Genomic DNA, 21,577 nt, shown 5'->3' on the forward strand with positions numbered 1-21,577 from the left:
GGTATAAGTTACAGGGTTTTCTCACATTGACTGGAAAACCTTCCCTCCTTCCTTAAAAGTAAACCTACACAAAAGTAAGAATATTTCCACTGAAATAAGAATGGAGGCTCCCAGTCTCTGAGAAAATCATGATTTACAAAGGGGAAGAACTCTACCTCACTTACTTTGGAAAACTGCCCAGTGTTTCATCTGTGTTCCTTAGTTTCATTTTTTTCCTGGTTGGTTACTCTTCAAAAATATTCAAAGGGCATATATTTCCTGTGTGATAGCCTCTTTAAGAAGCTGAGATAATTTAAGGGCTAGGAAATAGATGGCTGTTAGACTATGCCAGCAACGAGGGTGACTGGGCAAAGAAATACCTGTTACAGTGAATAACATCCTAGGAAAAGGAGGGGCTGGAAAAATAAAGTGAGTTTCCTAACACAGAGGAAGGGTAGAATGAATGATTAAAACACAACATAAAGCTTAAAGGAAAAGGGGCCGCAGAATGGTTTCCCTGTGACAGCAAGAACTTTACTTTTCTGATACTCCATTTGTAGCAAAAGTAGAATAGTGGGAGAGGGTACATTTCTGAATAGCACAGAAGACACTGAAAGATGGCTGATAAGTAAGCTGTGTTTTCAGAGCTGTGAATGCTACCAGACCCCATCATGGAGTCATGAACACAGGCAGCATGTTCAGTGATATCTCTAACTCTACAGCCTTGTTGGCCAGGTAGCTATAATTCCAGGTTCAAATGTCCCTGAGAGACAGTTCACTGAATGGGATCATAGAAAGATGATAATATATGGAATAGGAACTCTTATTAATAGGAACTCTTATTTATCAAAATAATGACAGCAAAATGGTTAGAGCCTTCTGAACCACAAAATTCACTTGGATTAAGTAGAAAACGCTTTAAAAGTTTTATTATTACCTTAAAATAAGAAACCACTAAAAGCTTTTCCCCCCTCTATATGTGCTCAATTGGAAAAAAAATACTATAGCTAAGAAAAATGTCTTCATCTTGTTGTATTCAATTTAGATGAGCCTTCAAGGAAAAAAAAAAGATTCTGGGAAGAAAAATCAATTTAAGTGAGAGTTCTCTTGGAAGATAGTATTAAAGCTCTTTGAAAACTGCTAAAGACATCACACCACTTTTGAAAAACAACAACCACAAAGCTACCCTAACTGTAGCCTTGATTTTCTCAATCTTAACTGACTCCCCCTGGTTTCAGTCTGTGATAGTTTGATGAGATATAGATCAAATGCTACATCAGTATGAAGCTGGGAACTCAGATCCTGTTTACTTGTCTCTAAAGACTAAATGTAAATATTCTCTGCACCAAATGAAGACATCAATACCTACCAGAAACTTGGGGAGCTATGAATTAAGAAATGTAGTTACTCTGTTCCTCCCTGATGAAAGGAAATCCAAAGGTATAGGCAAACCCAAGCCTCAGTGATAAATCTGAGAATAGGATAAACCCAAGGGGACCTGCTCAAGTAGAGCATCATACACTTAACAAAAAAGTTTTTAAGAGGATCAAAAATGGAAAAAGCAGCAACCCAGTTATTTAGAAAAATGAACAACTATACATCACTTAAGATGTATTTTCTTGCCTGGCAGTAGTGAGGCACACCTTTATTTAATCCCAGCACTCTGGAGGCAGAGACAGGTGGATCTCTGTGAGTTTGAGGCCAGCCTGATCTACAGAGCAAGTTCCAGGACAGGCTTCAAAGCCACAGAGAAACCCTGTTTTGAAAAAAAAATCAAAACAAAACAAAACAAAGCAAAAGACTATTTTCTTCCCATGCCACAGAGAATAAGAAAAGCATGTTTCTCACACAGTTAAAGTAACAAAAAAAATTGCCTTAAAATTGGAGAAGAAAAAGCTGAGGAGAGAATACTCATAACAGAGAGGCAGAGCAAGAACTGAGTTATAGACAGTAGAGACACTTGTAGGGCTAGTGCAAGGGAAAAGCAATCCTCAAAATGATTTCACATGATAAAATTAAGAATCTCAAGAATCTTAGAGAATTTCAGTTTTTAAACTGAGAATCAGGGAATTGGTCAAACATTTTGTATCATAAACATCTTCATGATTTGAGGGATGGGACATCATCCTCAATTGTGAAATACACAGTGCTGTAACCAGTGGTGGCCATCTTCCCAGTGATCCTATACCGCCCTCTACACAGCATCATGCATAAGTACCAATTTTGCATTGATCAACATGTATACACAGCATATGCCTTCACGTTGGTTTTGGATTGTTTCCACACACTGATAAAGTTGAGAGGTTGTTTACTTACTAAAGAGTAATGAAAGGTCATTAGGTTTTGAAGGGAAGGAGCTATTAACATTGTAGAAAATTAGGCAACCAAGAACTTGTGTTTCTTAGACCTAAAGCCTAGTTATGGACCTCAAGGGGGAAAGTTGTATGTCTTTTGCAATAAGAACAGTATGCCTTCCTGCCAACCCCAGCTCCATTAGTTAGGTTCAGGGCATAGCTAGGACCTTGAAGATGGGGCCCAGTTTGCACAGACCTAAAATAAATAAATAAATAAATGCAAAAGAAGAAAGAGAGGGGGAGGAAGAAGGCAAAGAAAGATTGATAGGGGTGAGTTAATAAAGGAGGAGGAAAGAAAGAGAAAAAAGAAGGAACATGTGTAAGTAGATTGCCCATTTAACTCAAAGTCAATGAGATTAAAGGGGGAGGGAAGGGAGGGCCTCTGTAAAGGCAATGACTGCTGCTCCTCCGCCCACCAGTGTCAGGAGGCTCTGACAGAAGCACTTTGTGGGCAGCAGGGTGCTCTGCTGACCAAGCTAGGCCAGAGCAGATACAGCAGCTGGTGAGCTGCAGCGAGCCAGAGACAGCAGCAGGTAGAGATGGAGAGCCAGAGTCCCTGAGTTCATGATTATTCATCCATGATGGTGGGTCAGCACATTTCCTGCCCAGTCCACCGCAATGACATGCTGACTTCTGCAGTGTCAATTGCTCTCCCTTGTTCTCAGCAACATGCGCACACATACACACACACACACACACACACACACACACACACACACACACACACACACATTTCTCCACTCTCTAGCTCTCTATTCACCCCTCCAGAGGGGTCAAAATAACTGAATGACAATGCAAGAAAACATTGTATTTATAACACTTTCTTCCTAAGCCAGTAGAATGTGCTTCACACATTCTAGTATGCTGCCAATGTATATATTTGAATAATACTTTAGGTATTTTTCTTCATGCCTGAACTATGTGGTATGCTGCTCATTTTTCTAAATGTGTGAACACAATGGCACAGTGTTTATGGGCTGGGATTCAGCTCCTTAGTCCATTCAGACAGAGCAGTGTTCATGACATAAATGAAGATTTGAATTTCTTTTGATGCCAGGAGAAGTCTCAGAGTCTACATAGGGAACATAACCATCTCAATGTTCTTATGCTGTTAACTGAGATTTACCCCCAAGATGATGGCTGTACCTTGTCTTGGTGCTTCTGTTATGTTCCATTAGCAGAATGGATAGAGAGGGAAAATAAGGGCAATGTTCAAGTGTCATTAATTCTTCCCAAGTGAGGCTTATGTAAAGCTCTTGCTTCACCTGTTTGTCATTTAATCATCAACAGAGCCTCACTCTGTCCTCATTGTTCCCTCCCTACTGCAGAGTGGTTATGGAAGCAGAGAACCAGAGTGATATATAAGCAGTGTCTAGGATTTAAATTTGAGCCTGATGTGCCCAGAGGCAGTTTCTAGAATAACAAGCTATGTATTTATAGAGACAAAATGTTGGGGTCCTACTGCTTGTGATGTGGAGGAGAAGAAACATCGAATTTCTTACTCTCAAGTCATAAAGCCTTTCTCCCGACCCATCACTGTGCCGGTGAAAAGCCTTTTTTCTTCTATCTCCTACTCCTGAGCCCCCTAACTCCCACTGCCCTGGGTCCACTGATTCCTAGACTAGGGACTTAAAACTTTGTGGAGATTCTCAACTAACATTCCAGGTGAGTAGCTTCTTTCCACATTAAAGGAAAGTTTTGTTGATAAATTCTGAAAAATACGTGCAATGCTCAGGCATCAAGACTATTAAAGATAACAGGATAAGAACACAAAGATGTCTACACTGGCCCATTATGCACCAGTTTTCAAGGGTGCATTTTCATTTTACTTTTAACCTTTAAAATGATCACTAACTTATTGCGGTTAAATAAGGATCAGGATAAACAAATAGGCCGAATAGATGTTTATTCAGGGGGAAATAACTTACAACCTAGACAGATGAACACCAGGAAATTCCACCCGATGCTCTCCTGTCCGAGTCCTGCCAGCAAGAGACCTTCCCCCCCCCCTTCCTCCGACCTCCTTCCACAGGTCACTTCCGCCCATGGCTCCACCCCCCCCCCAATGGGCATGGTCTGTGCCACAGAAGGACTATCTCACTACACTAACTTATAAACTTGTAATTGACTAGATTTGTAAAACTGCCCAAGCAATGCATGACTACAATGATCTTCATAATGAGGACCTCTCTTTTTCCTTCAGAAAACATTCTAAGTAATGACTTTAGGAGTTTGATGTTAAAGGTACGCCACTTTTTGTGTAGTTAATACTTAGGAGTCTTCTTAACCAGATCTTTACAGATGCCCGCATAATAAAATGGGCTATAATTGAGCTCTAACCCCACATAGTATAAAAGAATAGGTACTAACTCCTTCAAAGACTCTCTGTGCATACAAAAGGAAGCTAATAAGGAAATGGGCATGTGGATTACTTTTTATTAAAAATCAAAAACGGGCATAAGAAGGACAGAGTTCCAGGAAGACTTGTGTAATATTCATATTAAAATAAAATATGAGTTAGCAAATTATTTTTATTTTGATATAAACACCGTGTCCTCCATTCCAGCTTTTGTCTTTCTGGTGCAGTCAATTCAAAAAGCTTCCTTGTGAAACATTAGTGTCAGTTTCTTTTTTTTTCTTATGATACCCAGCAGAGCCAGCCAGTAGAAAAGCAAAGCCCAGAGTTAAGGATCATGCAAAAAGCCACAGCCTGTCCTTCTAGGCCCAGAAGTACTGTGCCTAAGAGCTAAGATCTCCCACTCAGCTACTGAACTACTTTGACTTCTGGCATCCAAATCTAAGGTAGAAACACGTAGCCCCAGAATGCCCTTTTCTGTTTTTGAAAAGCAATAGCTTAAAGTTTGAATTTTTTTCTTTTCTTCTCTCTCTCTCTCTCTCTCTCTCTCTCTCTCTCTCTCTCTCTCTCTCTCGCTTTGTTTTGTTTTGTTTCTATTGATATCTACTGCACTTTTCGGCTCACCTTTACTCTTAGAGGAACTCATAAATCCTCCTGTAAACTTTAAAACACTAGTGGGGACAATAGTGGGAAGAATGAGGTTTAAAAAATCAGGAATGAGAAAGCATCTAAGTGCAGATAAGCCAAAAGGACAGAAGGAAGAAACAAGACTAAGGAGATGTGATAAGCCTAAAACGAGGAGAAAAGGGTGGAGCTAAGATGGTCATCGCCATCTGGGAAAGCAGTTGTAAAGGCAATGGAGAGAAGGTAGCAGGGTTTTAGCAATAAATGCCCTTGTGAAAATCAGGGCAGAGTGCACTGATCCAGCTGTGAACAGTGTGATGAGAAAATATTAAGCTAAGTGACTTAAACACCCTGAATAATAATAGTAATAATAAAATATAATGCAGTAGAGAGAATGTGGTATGGGATAGTGGTCTCCAACTGCTACAAAAATGCTGAAAGCAGTTCAGCTACTCATTTTCAAAGCCGGAAACTAAATAGCAAATACACAGTACAGCTCTAAACCATTTTTTCTACTTGGCACTTGTATAACTAAGACACAATTGTTCTCTGGGTATTTATTATTGACCTGCTATATCTTAATGCACTTAGGAAGCTTTCATATTTAACCTGCAACTTTCAGCCAAGCTAGAGAGTACATTGCGTAATGTCTGGAAATTTTCTCAATGGCCAAATGTATGGAGGACCTGAAGACCAAGAAAGATCAACTTTTCCTTACAGACCTTACAGTACAAGATGGAAGGCAGACCACGCTTGAATGTACTTGTCTCTCTATGGCTTAGTTTTGATTTTCATTTGACATTGGTCATTATTTAAATGAATTTCTAGAAATAATGATATGGAAAATTACACTAAATGTGTTATACTATAGAGCTAGGAGCTGAAAAATAGCAAACTCTCTCTCTACCACATTATTCTACCCTGCTGAAAGAGCCACAGGAAGGATTTAGAGTCAAGCCTAGAATATTAATGAGAAGTGTGGGAGATACTCCAAAACCTAAACTCCACCAGTAAATTTAATTCCTAGGAAGAAGTTCAAGTATGGGGTCACGAGAGTGAGAGACCCATATTTTTACTACCACAGCTGGATAGTATTAGCTTGAAGTCAAGGATGGTGATACTTCCGGAGGTCCCTTTGTTGTCCAGGATGGTTTTGGCTATCCTGGTTTTTTGTTTGTTTGTTTGTTTGTTTTGTTCTGTTCTGTTTTGTTTTGTTTATTTTCCAGAGACTCATATATTTTATACCCCAGTGCTCAAACAAAAATACTTGCTATTACTTAATAGGATGTATCATCAAAGTTAGACTATTTAATCAAATTTCAGTTAGCAAGGAGTAGGGTTGAGATGGACTAAAGATAAAACTTTATCATTCAAAGAAACATATTACCAGGGAGACTTCTTTCTCTGACACCACTATTATGAAAGTTCAACCCATGAGAGAAAAAGGTGAGTTAGTGTTTCCCAAAGTAAGTTTTCCAGATGCTTGAAAGAGGTGATAAAAACTATAGGATAAAAGAGAGGAAAAGGCTAGTAACTGCCATAGTTCCATCTATTATAAGCCAGAGATAAGAACAAGGACCAAGAAAGATTTCATAATTTCTATAATCTTTCTACTCTCTCTCCCTGAAAAGTTGACATGGCTACATCTTGGTATTGGGTTTCCTAGCAGAGAAGAGGACTCTAAATGGAAGGTTACCAAAGATATTAGCTCCCTATTGTTGAACAAAAAAAAAAAAAAAAAAAAAAAAAAAAAAAAACAAAGTTTATATTTATAATTTCATTGATATTTGTCTTTGATATTTAGCAGGAAGAACAAATAAACACTACATGGGAGATAAGGTTCTATAGGCATGGAAATTCCTGTTCTGCAATTGTTTAAGTAATTAACCTTGAGAATATGTGTGTATCTAAACACTCCATGATGTTTACCATTTTTCCCCTTTAGAGCGTGTTTTACCCACAGTCCCCCACCCCATTCAAGGTCAGTATGATTTTTATCACTGTAGTTCTGTTCCTGGGTCATTCTCCAAAACACACAAAATCAATAACCAAGTTCTCAAAATTCACACTTATTAGAAGTTTCCTTTTTCCTCATAAACACTGCAAAGCAAGATAAGCTGTTGAGGATTAACAGGTGTTCCACTGACATACCTTTAAGTCTGTCAGTTAGATAAGCAGGGAATAATGTATTTTTAGTTTATATTTATTATAGGACTCTAAGAGCTCCCATATTGGGAACACAACTGCCTGTGTGCTGTAGCTCCCTCACCCACAAAATTGCGTATTAAGGATCCCACTGGTCACTGAAAACACAAATGTATGTTGGCTCTAAACCTATAGTTCTTGGTGTTGTTTGTAAAATGTATTATCCTTAAGACTAAACATAATACAATTACATAAACACTGCTTTTCCTAAACTCTTGGCCAACTTGTATGTCTTATCTTTTAAGCCTACATACTTTAGAAAACACAAATAACAACTTATAAAACAATCACTCTGTATTCTTTTCACAAAATTTTCTATAGGTCCAAATTAAATTTTGCTTCCTACATCACATTTAGATGCAAAGTCACAGCCACAGCTTTCTAGCTTAAGGGTATTTAAAGGCAAATTGGCAAATAAAATTAAAATAATAAAAAAATTGAAATGAAACCAACCTACCATTGAAATTAAATCCCAGAAAAGTGATTTGCAAATAACACTCAAATACTTGAGAAAAAAAATGGAAACTAGGCCATGCAGGGCCTAGTGTAAAAAAAAATAAATCCAATTAAAAAAGATTATCACACACACTATAAGAAAAATGTGCTTAGAATTATAGGAAGAAAATTGCTGTTTCATAAATTTGAAGATGGATCGTGTTTCATTAACTTCTCCGACCTGCAGTTCAGGGCAGCAGATCTTCAGAGTGTCAATAATGCAGTGTTTTGCATATGCATGCATTCACATATATGCAAACTTTCATTAATTGTATTTGCAATGAGTAGTAGAAGGTTTCTAGGGCTGACAAGACAGATTAATAAATTTTAAGAGCAGTGTAGACTATTTTAGTATAAAACTTAGAACTCTGTTGAATAAAATAACTTCCCTAACATATTAATGAAATCTGTTCCTTACCCTGACCACTAAAAATAAAACTGTTAAAGTGTGCCTGGTTTGCAGACTTGACATGAAGTGTAGCATTTGTGGAAAATATTCCATCTTGAATTCCTGACATGCCACAATTATTTTAAGACATTTAGCTTCCAGTGCTGCCACAGAGCTTGACACCATTTTATCACATTGGCATCTTGCAAATATATCTTGATAAGGAAAACACATGAACACACACAATTGCCCCTTTGGATCACATTTCCTAAGAGGTCACACCCTGTCCAAGATGAGCTTTGCACAGTATCAGGATACGTCTGAGTGTCTCTGTGACAGCAGTTCTGCAGCCACAAACTCAGATATTTATCTGACCATGCATTGTGATTAAACAAAGTGATGCCAGGCACTGTTCACAGAGGACAGCTGCCAAATACTTGAAGAGAAGTCTCACTCAAGGATTGACCTAGTTGAACTTAGTGGAACATTGTTTCCCACACACTGAATTGTTGATTGGAGAATGACCCTCGTTTGATTTTGCTTTGTATGTAGACTGTAGTTAGATTTCTTAGTTTGTAGAGGATATAGTTCATCTTCTACTAATACGTTGGGCTTCTGCTAGCAGGGATTGAAAAGCTGTTCATGGAGACGTGGGATAGCTGGTATGAGATGTCACTGGAGAAGGTTCCATTCTCTTAAGTCCCCTCTCTTTTCCAAGGACACCACCATCCTAGGGACCCAATTACTTTCTCCTCTTTCCAATCAAGGGGACATCCCACGTGAAATGCACTTTGACATGAGGGGGAAAAAAAGCGACAGAATGTCTAAACTTTTAGAGCGACAATGCAGTATTCTAAAGCCTACAAAAGCATGCCTTACTGTGATCGCCACTACTGTGTATGACTCCCTTATTTAATTAACTACTATTTATTGTCATCATCTGTTTGGAAACTTAACTTGGATCCAGTGTTAACTATGTCTTGTGATTGTTGTTTGAGGCAAATGACCTGAAGGAGGTTAGAGCAGTTGATTTACTTAAGATGATTTGAAAGTCAAAAAGTGACTTAAAAGTCAAAAAGGCCTCTTGCTATCTGTCCTCCTTCAATAGAAAAGAAAACTTCATCCCCTAACCATTGTCCAGCAGAAATACTTTTCATAACAATGGAGTCTTAGTGCCTTACATTCCATGCTCAACCCTCTCAGACTCTCTTGTTCCCAAACACCAGTGGCTCTCAGGCCATGTAGGAACACACTGCCATGTCTGCAGTGATGCAATACTGGGGTGACATTAAAGGGTAATATATATTGCCTGTGGCCAATTAGAGATTTTTCCAGTGCCCTTACCTCTAGGCAAAATAAGAAAAGCAGGGTGCTTCCCTGCTCCCTAATTAATATATAGATGGATATTAATTATTAATTCATGATATATATGGAAAATAAGTGGTATTCCTTTCTTGATTTGTTTCTGATAGCTAGATTTTCCCATTAATTTTAATTTAGATTTATCCATTTTGAAATTAGTCCTGAATTGCATATATTTGCATAAATACTTCAACTAATATCACTGCAGAAAAAATCCACTGAATTGTAAAATGAGGAAAGTGCCAGTTCTAAATTCCTGAGGTAATTTTCTCACTCTGACTAGAACCATTTCCAGTGGCTTCTGTAAGCCTGAGCAGTGGTGATGTCTCCGTTCAGCTGACTTATATGTAACATTTCCTCTCATTGGAAGATGCCCTTGAACTGAGAAGGAATATGGGTTCAATCTGGGGCAAGGAAAAAAAGCATTAGAAAGTTAGAATCAAGTGGAAGAAGGGAGGACAAGGACAACCACTATTGTTTTGTCTTTATGGCCTCTGAGCAAAATTTCCCTTGAGCATGTGGCTCTCCGGGCTTTATCAGCCCACCCTTCTCCAACCACTGTCTAAATTACTACTGTATTTTTTTTTTTTAAAGGACAGGAATGAATGAATGAGTCTCACTTTTTTGTCTCCCATCTGATTATTTATCCCAAGTGAACAGCCTTTCCAATCACTAACCCCATGTGGCAAGTAGATCTGGGAAATGTTGAGATTATCTTTCAGGTTCAGGCCTTGCGCTGGGTTTGTTCACAGCTGCTTACCATTCAGTCCCTGTTTTTCCTTTGATAAAACATTGCACATGGCTGGGCTTGCATGATTAAAACAGCTATCTCAAACCTCACTCTGAAAACAAAATGAACTCCCCCAAATTAAAGTTTGTTTATTTTTTTACAAAATGTACAATACAACCTACAATCAAACCAGGTTTACATAAATTTCAAGACACCCTGCTTTGTTTCCTTCCCAAAGGAGACCGGTGTTCTTATGGGCAAATCTGGCATCCAAACAGCCAGACCCTACCTACAGTATAGAAAGAGATAAAATTGACCCTACCAGGCGCTTCAAGGAATAAGGGTTTTTTTGCTTTATTTGCTTGTTCTCTGTTTTTGTTTTGTTTTGTTTTGTTTTGTTTTTTTCCAATCAGAGAATAGAAGGGGAAACTGGAGGAAAAAATCCCTGCATATATCCAAGTGCTGCAGAGGTGGCTGGATAACACTCATGTTTTAATTTATTTTCTGAATATATCATGCTGGAAATCAAGGAGAAGATGACCCTGGCCACTCCTAAATCTAACAGGTTCATATGGTACAGCACTGGTAATATGAAGAATAACAATAATACCTAACTTATTTAGTATGATTCTCATTTACCAATTCATTCCAAGGTCTTTTGTATGTACTATCTTAATCAACCACCACAATCATAAGAAATTAATACTTATTCCTTCCCACACATTTTAATGACCAAAGTATAACTAAATCCACTCTACTGCATGCTAAACCTAGGCCATACATAAATCTGTATAACGCATTACTAACCAACATTATGTATGCATTCATAAGGCATATTAAATATGCACCTATCTAACAAGTTGCAATGATTCATCTAATTTGTTATACACACTACAATACATACATACATAATAGTCACTTTATTGTCCATACATTTTTGGAAAGTCATATTTGTATGCCTGACTAACACTGAGATTTACATGGAAGTAGTTAAAAACACAGAAACAGGGTTTCTGGCATCACTACATCTAATTTCACTCACTTATTCAGACTGATTTGCATACACACCTCTATTAATTATGGGTAATTACTAGCATTGTTCTATGTAATTCAGTTTTTCCAACTGTGAAATGGGAAAGGAATTGTATTTTTCATGCCTACAAGCTCAAAGTGGTATTTTAAATACTATATGACGAACACGAGACAGAGAGCATATTGAATTTCAAATAATCATATTCAGTTGCACACTCTTTCTGTGGTTTTTAAAAGCACTGAGAGACAAGTTCATGTCATGTGGACATGAACATTAGATAGACGTGACCTGTGTGCAACTTCCTTATAGTTTGATTATTGTGAATCCCAAGCATGTTTTACATGCCCACCCTGCTAAGAAATTTAAAAATAAAACTATCTCAAGGCCAAGTGAAAAAGAAAAAGACTTTTTTGTCTTATTTTTTTTAACTCATACCAGAATAAACATTTGAAGAGGAGCCTCAAAATGCCACCCCTCTCTGTTGTGTGGCAATTCACTTCTCAATGACAGCCATCACACACACTACCACATCATGGTATTCCAAAGTCAACAAGCCAAATAACCTGCCATTCGTCCCAGCCAAAGATATACATCATATCTGGGGAGTTTTAAGTTTTAAAACACACCTCTCCCTTCTTATTGATTCATAGGAATAAGGGTCTTATTTCTTCTGGGAAGACATATGCAGCCATGACGTAATACTCACAGAACTACCACTACCGCAGTTAACACACAGGGAAACACTGATGGTTCCTCTCTGACTATCCTCCAGATAGGAAGCAACAGTCTTCCCCTTGGTTCTCCTCATTTGTGACTATTACAGCCATACCATTAATTCATGTGGCATCAGTAGGTCACTGAATGACACAGAATGGTTTAGACCCAACTCTAACAGGTAAGGTCTTACTCCCCTGTCCATGTCTTACCTCTCTCTACCTTCCTACTCTTTTCTTGACTGCTTTCCTAAACCATTCTTCTTGTTAAAATCTGCTAACAGCAATCACTATGAAATTTACCCACCACATTACTGAAATGTTCAACAGCAACTTTGCAGTGTTATTCTTCTCTGAGTTTACATTGAGCTTCAAGCTAAATAGCTAAAAGCCCTACAGCATGAATTTCCAGGCAGGGAAATTCTGAGTACTAGGACTTTTTCTCTCATCTTTTCTTATTCCTGGATCTTCAGACTCCAGACAGCTTTCCCTGGTCTCCCCGATTGGCTTATGACTTCCTGTGCTATTTTGATTTCTAGAACCAGCTGGAATTTGAAAATGAAATTTTTTTTTGAAAATCCAAGCTTCCACTAAATTTTAATTTGATGGAAATATTACTCTTGTATGAGCTTCATGGAAAAAAGAATCTTTTAAAGTAACAATTACGTTTGGGGATTAAGTTTAAGTAATTGGCAGTCTCGTCTTTTTAATTAAAAGTAACAAAGCTGCCTAAAAAGAGCTCAATGAGATTTGCAGTAGAGAATTTTGGCATACACAGGGTAGGAAGACTGGGGTCCTGCATGTACAGAAAAGGCTGTCATGGGGCTCCTCTGGTCTTCAAAGTGTACCCCAGCAGGGCTTGCCTTAGCCGCACATGCTATTCAACATGAAAGTTCTGTGAGAGACATTGCATGTAGAGCTGGAGTAGATCTTTCTTTAGGAGCTTATCTCTTGGTTCATGGACACAGTAAGGAGGTAGAGTCCTTAAAGGAAGGACTAAGAGGCTAAGGGGAGGACAGAGCAAGTGGCTCCGTGATAGAGTGCTTGTCTAGCATGTGATGGGGCTTTGGTTTAATCTTCGGCAGCCCTCTACCCAAACAGGATATATTACATTTTCCTCCATGTACTAAGGCATCAGTATATTCCCAGACTTTGACAAATGTCATACCATAGTCTCCTCCTGAATATAAACCTTATTTTCAGTCTGTTTCTTGGTTCCCTCTTCCTCTGTCACCTGTCATTCTTATCCTCGTATATGTATTTCTCAATTTTCTCTCTACATTTTGTTCAAGTTCATCTTACATTCAAATATACATATTCTCCTGGACTCCCTTCAAACAAAACAAAAATAGAAATTTGGAGAGTAATAGCAATCACTTCTAGACACTGAGGTCACTGTCATGCAAGCACCAGAGAACCCTGTAGAACATATCTGAAGGAAGCATCAATTTCCAAAGAGGCAGGATACAAATTAACCTTAGTAACAACTTTCTTACAGAGTCCCTCTGTCCTCGCGATGCTCTTTCATCATCCTAAATTATTTATAGATATTAAATTAAACAAGTACTTTGATGGAGAAAAGGAAAGGTAAAACACACCCCTTACATCTCCCCTTGCACACTGCTGAGAGGAAACACACCTGCCAAGTCAGAACACAGCATGAAATAATGAGAATGGAATTCCAATTTAAGGTGTTCCTATGTCCCAGATGTATGAGGGGAGTCTGCCCACTACTCACTGAGACTCCGCCAAGAATTGTCAGTATCTACCAGGAATCAGGGGGAGGAGAGACCTTGCAAGCATTTATCATGCTTTCTAATTGGACAATGGGGAGGCAAGCTTGCCATAGTGTGCTACACTGTTCTGCTTTTCACTAATACTGGAAGAAAACATTTCCCACAGTCCATGACATGTATGTACACTTGACACTTTCATAGCACCATGACTACATCTTTACTCAACTCATAGGAAAGTTTCTTTCTTATCTGCCCACCTTAGAGACCTTGCATTTCCAGCATGACTTCTGCTGCTGCCCAAGAGAACACTGGGTCAGGCATAGCATCCTCTCAGTGAGCTGAAGGGAGCTAAAGAGAGCTGTACCTAGGCTGCTCATTCTAGCTGTCCCATATGCTCTAGCTCACACAACCCCAAATGTCCCCAGCCATGTTCTATGTTGAAACTTGTTTGACCATTGGACAATGGTTTTTAAATTACATGTGTGGTTTGCTTTCTCATTACTCGGAAGCAGGGAGTGTTTGGAGAGCAGACACTAAGCAATAACTTGCACTTTGTTGTTGATTCACAAGCTCCTGTAAATTGGGGAACTTTCAAATTATCTCCCCAGAGTTCCAGAACACAGGTAAGTTTGCCACTGAATGCTTCCCAGGGCATCTGGAAAAGACAGAACGATTCCATCGGGGCTCAAAGCTCCCATTCTGACTTGCAACTTCTCAGTGCTCCCCACTTGCTCTGGCTTTTGCTTTGTAGTGTGTCATGTAGAGTTCCTGACTTCTCTTCCTTAAGCTACTTACTCACTATGAACACAAGAAAGAGCACTCCTTGATAACTGTCAGTCAAAACTCACTTTTGGCTCAAACTAAGTTAATTTGGCCATGAACATAATTATGTAGACATCGTTGATTTACTCAAAGAAATGTTATCCTAGAATGTGTTCTGACCTGGGCCTTTGGGGTAGGCGTGCAGAGCAAGCTGGGTACAATGTCTATACAAGGAAGGTTTATAGACTGCATAGAAAAGTTTGCAGTGGGCAGGTGGTGGTGGCGCACACCTTTAATCCCAGCACTCAGGAGGCAGAGGCAGGTGAATCTCTGTGAGTTCAAGACCAGCCTGGTCTGCAAGAGCTAGTTCCAGGACAGCCTCCAAAGCCACAGAGAAACCCTGTCTCAATAAACCAAAAAAAAAAGAAAAAGAAAGAAAGAAACATTTGTTGTTCTGTTGTTTAGATGACTAAGGAACCAAAGTCAGCTATGCTAAATGCCATGTTAGAGCACCTGCAAGATGCTGAGGGAAAAAGGACAGGGTACTTTAGGTCAGTAGATCAAGGATGCTTTCCTGGGAAAAGGGACACTGGAAGGCAGAAAGGGGGAGATCATAGTACCCCTTCCCACACAAAAGTCTAGGATCTAGAAAGAGGCTGACTGACAAGTATCCAATATAAAGCCCACTTGATTCCTAACATCTAGGAAAAAGGCATTTCCCCTAAGTGTCTTACTTCTGTTCTTTTGTATTTGGCAAGGAGAGAAGACAAGAGGAAGGAAGTAGGAAGAAAGGATGGATGGAAAGATGGATAGAGGGATGGATATAGGGAAGCTGGGAGGGAGGTTGGGAGAGAGGAAGGAAGGGAGTGAAGGAGGGAGGGAGGAAAAAAGAAAGGAGTTACAAAAGAAACAGTTCACATGTGTGCTTTGTTATGAGAAGATCACCTTGGGTTGAACGTTCAGGTAAGCAGGGATATCATATGCTCTATGGCAGCAGCACTGTCCACCATTGATTGTCTGTGGTATACTGAGTCTGTTTACTAGCTGAACGTCCAGAGGAAACTTAAAATCTTCTAATAGTTTGTGGTGGGTTCTGGTTTTAGTTGTAACAACTAAAGTCTGGTTGTGAGAAAACAACCCTGTCTTTAGGAAATTTAGGGGCAGTTTGGATGGATGTTATACTTGGGATCAGTTATAGCAAGTGTATACAGAAGGGGTTGTAGACACAGAAACCTTCTGACTAAGGTTTCCTACTTAAGGAAGAAAGTCACCAAGAAAAGCCAGAGGCATAATGTCCCTTACCAAGGGTTACACTGTGATGTTTAGCTACGTAGAGGCAGACACAAGAGAACTCAGAACACACTAACATTTTTAAATCCCTTATCTTCTTATTTTCAGGAGCTTTTATACCCTAGGAAATTTTATAGATTCACTTACTCCCTCTATATTCAAATTCCCCAAGCCAGTTATTTATTCGTTTCATGGCAATCAAATGTTTTTGATTTTGAAACATGCAAAATGAAAATTCACATTACATGGATTAAAGTTTGTCTTGAATCCCTCAGGATTTTGAATCTAAAATGTATGTTTAAATGATTGTGGAATTCACAAGTTAGACCTTGGAAATAAGAAGCAGGGAGTAAGACCAGAAAGAGGCATAAAAACAGGGGGAAAAAAGAAAGAAAGAAAAAAGAAAAACCTCTAGAGATATATCCAAACTTTTACATTTAATCCTTTCTTTAGCAATTCAAATAGGTAAAGGGGCAAAACTCATTAAAATATACAGAATATGTGTATTTTAAAACACAGATGTTAAAATCTATTTTCTGCTTTAACAATTAAATAGAACCAGAACTAAAGCTGGTTTTCGCTGAGTGGATAGAGCAGTTAACTGGTCTCTATTATTACAACAGGAGCCTAAGGACCGAGATAGTATCCATAGGTGCAATTTGGAACATTCTAGAGACAAGGACAGAAACACTTGTTGACTCTTTAAAGACAACTGTGTCAAGTGTCCTTGCTTTTTGAGTATCTGGTCTTAGACATACATTTCTACATTACAGACCCTGGAGAACCCTTTATTAAACTTAAGCCTGCGGGTATTCTGGAGCACTTTGCATAGTTGATTATTAAAAATTAAACCTACCAGGGTGAAAAAGGAACTCTTAGGATTTGAAAAACAAGCAGCCTTGGTGTGAGAGACTTACTGAAGCCCTTGGTTCACCCAGAGTGTTAATGGGACTGTTTTCTGTGACAATTGACAGGGCAGAGTCCATAGTAGTCAGACCCTTCCTAGGAAGAGTCAACAATACATCAAGTTTATATTGTGAAGTGTCCCTAGTCTCCCACTTCACACTGGGAAGCCACAGTCCTTAGAAAAATTAGACTTTCAGCCATGCTGGCTTCTCTTTTGTCTCATTGTGTGATACCTATCAACTAAACTTGTAGGGGTGCAGTCACCTTAGAATATTGCCAACCAGGTGCCAAGTAATCAGAAAAAAATGTTTTTTTCAATTTTTCCTACATTTAATTTTTTAGCATGTAGCCTGTTTATAATTATATGAAGCCCCAAAACACTTCAAATAGAAATTAAAATTTGCTCCTCTCTAGTGGTACACACCTTTAATCCCAGCATTTGGGAGGCAGAGACAGGTAAATCTCTGTGAATTTGAGGCCAGCCTAGTCTACAAAACTACACAGAGAAACCCTGTCTTGAAAAACCAAAAACTAAAAACAAACAAATAAACAAAAAAAAACATAAAAAACAAAACAAAATAAAACAACAACAAAGTTCTCAAAAAAGGGGTCAGTAAGTTTGTGGGGGAAAGGAACATATTCCGTAACTTGTTTTAGGTGATGGTTACATATGATCATCAAAGCACTCCAAATTCTTGAGATTATTATTTATCATAATCCTTGAATCTAAAAAGAGATGTACATAATATATAAAAACTAATACAGCTTTAAATGAATAATCCAGACTAGAACAATCTGAGAAGCCTGCTAGTGGTGAGTCCATGACTCAAGCCAATCAAAACCTTCCCTGTTGTTATCAGAGAAGATTGTGAGCACTCAGGATCCTGGGAACCACTTGCTTTTCCATCTTTCCTAGCAAATGGATAGCCACTGCCTGAGAAACATTCCACCATGCATTATGAATGGTACCTGCCTAGATTACTCCTTCAAGCCTGGAGTGTGTCTTTTTTCCTTCTGCCTCAAGTACAGACTGCTGATGGCTCCCCGCGAAGGCACTCGGCCAGGCATAGCAACTTGACCTGGAGACTAACTGATGTGAGAATGGGACTTATAAAGACCCCCTTTGCCACAATGCCAGACAACTCTAGGGATTATCTGGGCTTAGAGTTCTTCACAGAGCTGGTCTCCTTTCTCTGTATAATTCCACTTCCTCCCTTAGTCCTTTCACTCTGCTATTGAGAGTGCATCCCAGGAAACTTTCTGTGCATGCTGCCTCAGCCTCTGGAATTCACATGTATGTTGATCCCATTGATTCAGAGGGCTTTGTTTGCTTAGTGTTCTCCATCCGATCTGGCCCTTATGCTCCTTATTCCTCTTCTGTAGGGCTCTCTAATCCCTGAGAGGAGGGATTTGATGGAGAAACCACATTTAGGGCTGAGAGTTCCAAGTTCTCTCACTCTCTACAAGTTGTCTAACAGTGGGTATCTATTTGTTCCCGTCTGCTGCAGGAGGAAGCTTCTCTGATGATGACTGAGTAAGGCACTGATCTATGAGTATAGCAGACTGTCATTAAGAGTTGTTTTATTGCTAAGTTCTAGTAGTAGAACAGTAGTAATTTTTTTACCCTATGTCCCTAGACTATCAGTTGTTTAGATGCTGTCTTCAATAATGGAACCTTGTCATCAGTTTGGAGGATCCATGGGATCCCATTGGCAAACAACTGAACTGGATGTAAGACATTCCCAGTAATGAAAGTTTTATTTGTTGACAAGAGTTGTCCAGCTGGGGCTCTGTTTCTCCGATTATTTAGCGATTTCATTTAGATTGCCTTCACATGTGTGTATTTTAGGAAGATTCTACTGTATTGCTTCCATACTACCCTTCAAATATTTTTAATGTACCATTTGTGTTCCATAATTTTTATATTTTGAAAATAAATACATTATCTCCCCATGACAAGATTTTTAAAATCCTGGAACTACAAAAAAAGAAAATGAAGATCATACATAATCTCTTTCCTCAGAGATGACATCATTGGTATGATATAAATGAACATTTTATCTAAATATTCGTGTTGTTCATATACTCTAGGGTCTTCCCTATTTTCCACCTTCTCCAAGCCTGGGAAACATCTGTGTCTTGCTCAGGGTGGAGCAGAGGTAGGGTGAGAAACAGCCTTTTGCTGGCTGACATTTCCACCATAGCATATTCATAGTATCTTCCCAGGCTTACACATAAAGCTTGCTCTACCAACCCCTATGTTATCTCCAGAACTCTCAGAGGGTCTCATTCAAGTTACACAACACCTGCTTTCTCCCTCTATCCTGAAGCATTGGTAATTTCCTTTCTGAAGACTTATTTCTTCTATGTTTTAAAAAGTCAAATAAATTCATAAAATCATCTCACTTTTTTTCAAGGCCTTCTTTGCATTCTCTTCATCATAGAACCTTTGGTTTATGGAGGGTTGATGAGCCAACTGAGGAAATTTAAGAGGGCTGGAATTACCATCAATATTATTTTTAGTCCATGTTTATTCACTCGATCATTGTGCCTTTGATTTCAATATTTTGGTAAGTTGGCATCATCCTTGCCTCTAGCCTACTATAGTCCCTTTCTGCTCTGTATCTCAAAGATACAGAGCAAAGCCCTCTGAGGTAGTCAAAAGGAAGGTGGGGGATTCCATTTTGATCAGTGTCTAGATAAGTGATGCTGCCTTCCTTTCTCAATGTTGATGACATGGTAGGACTTCTCAGCAATCCTCTTATAACTCAATCTCAGACTGTGGGTGGAGCTTAATAGTTGGCACTTGTCTGGCCTGTGTAAGACATTGGATTGGTTCCCAGCTCTGCAGTAATGTAAATAAAAAACAGTGATGGAGAAACTTCAAGGTTGAGGTTCAGGTCACTTCATGATTTGCATTTTTCTCTCTTACCTGGATCCAGAATGATTCCTGACGATTTCTAGAAACCAATATTCTAGAAATATTAGCCACTAAGGTTTGTACAAATTGAATATCATACATGGAAGAAATCAAAAGCTCTAGCAATACAAATAGGAATCACAGGACCTATCTTTTTCTTTGACAAAAGGCGAAATAATCGTACTTGGAGGTAGAAACTGCTAATCCCTAAAGTCTCTGAATAGAGCAAAGAAGCCCATGAGGAAGAAACTAATAACTTCCAAAGTGTGGCTTTCAAAATTGAATTAATAAAAATGTCCCTCTTTTAAGCCACTATAATAATAAAGGTTTTATTTTCAAAACCTCAGCACACACAAAATGTCAGAGAACAAAACCCCACCAGTTTCTACAGAGGAGCCTTGCAAATGTTATGCTCCGAGACCTCAGTGTCAGTAAGGGAAGGAGTGTAAAGGTTGGAGTCACATCCCTGGCTGCATCCCCCCCAACTCAGCTCCCCCACAATCACCCCACCACTGGACCACCCACACCTTTTCCTTTTTCGTTGACCATCTTACTGTTTTAAATCACATATCTTACCTACAGTTTTCAAGCAACTGGAACACAAAATATCTATCCATTGTGGACACTCTACCCAGAAAATTATTAGCTCTCACCCAGAAAACAAATATGTCACTAAGTATATGAAGTCAGCTACCGATGTGTTACTTTCAAACCTTAGCAAACAAAGCAGAACACTGGCCTCACAGAAGTTGTGTCATAGATAAGGACCGATGATGCTCTTATCCAAATATGCCTGCCTCAGGTAATAAGTGAGATACTTATGTTCAAATAAATGCCCTGGAATTATAACAACTGTACAAACAGTCCCAATACTGCCCCAGGACTGTTCCATGTAAATGCGGGTGAATGGATGCTGTGGGGCAGAGACTGTGGCCAAGAGCCAAACTGTGCAAAGTGGCTTCTGATCCTTAACATCTTGCTGTATCACCACTGCCTGCCACCCCTAGCCCCACTGTAGCCCTCAAAAGAAGCACAAGTGTCAAACAGTATTTTTTTTTTTTTTTTGTATCTGATAAGGGACAGAAGTTCCCTAAGATGACAAGAAAATTCTCTTAATACAAGTTAGATAGATATTTTAAAGTTCTCACTTTAGGAGGAGAGATGAGGGGATGGAGAAAGGACGGAGGGGAAGAAAGAATACAGGGAAAGAGAGCGATCCAAGAGTGAAATCCCAGAGAGAAAATGAAGAATACATTTTCTGACCCCTGACATGAGTTTGTATTTTAACTGGCATCAGCTCAGGGGACATGAACTTTTGTGTGTGTGTGTGTGTGTGTGTGTGTGTGTTTTTCTTTTTTTCTTTTTTTTGGTTTTTTTGTTTGCTTGTTTGTTTTTTTTGGGGGGGGGTCATTTGTTTGTTTTTGTTTTTGGTGGAGAACGTTTTATACTGTCCAGTATGTGAGAGCGACTCAGCAGACCTCTTGATGCAGCTCTGGAAATGACTGAACTCCAGTGAGGCCCTTGCTTGGCGTTTGAGGGGTTCTGGCTCCAACACTACTATTTCTCCTTGCTAGATCCTTAGCTGCGCTGGTCTCTGCAATCTTAGCAAATCATTCACTAACTCACTGGCGCCCTGAGCTGGGAGATGTTTAGCAAACATGTCCACATACTTGGTGCTTGAGAAATAGCTGCTTGAGGACATGGTAAACAAGAGGACAACGTTT

The 21,577-nt window shown here is 39.1% G+C and overlaps 1 protein-coding gene across 5 annotated transcripts in view; it reads left to right on the forward strand.

Moving 5' to 3' along the window:
* The window catches only part of Lsamp (limbic system associated membrane protein), a 2,056,906-nt gene that overhangs the window by 2,024,892 nt on the left and 10,437 nt on the right, over positions 1-21,577 (forward strand). For 3 of the 5 annotated variants that reach the window (XM_051191489.1, XM_051191490.1, XM_051191491.1), the window contains one exon: positions 7,259-7,294. The exons of the other annotated variants lie outside the window; for them this stretch is intronic. In XM_051191489.1, coding sequence (XP_051047446.1) covers positions 7,259-7,294 — 36 coding nt within the window. The remainder of the gene's footprint in view (positions 1-7,258; positions 7,295-21,577) is intronic. 5 annotated transcript variants of the gene reach the window in all.

Source organism: Phodopus roborovskii, unplaced genomic scaffold (genome assembly GCF_943737965.1).
Source record: "Phodopus roborovskii unplaced genomic scaffold, PHOROB, whole genome shotgun sequence".
Classification (NCBI taxonomy): Eukaryota; Metazoa; Chordata; class Mammalia; order Rodentia; family Cricetidae; genus Phodopus; species Phodopus roborovskii.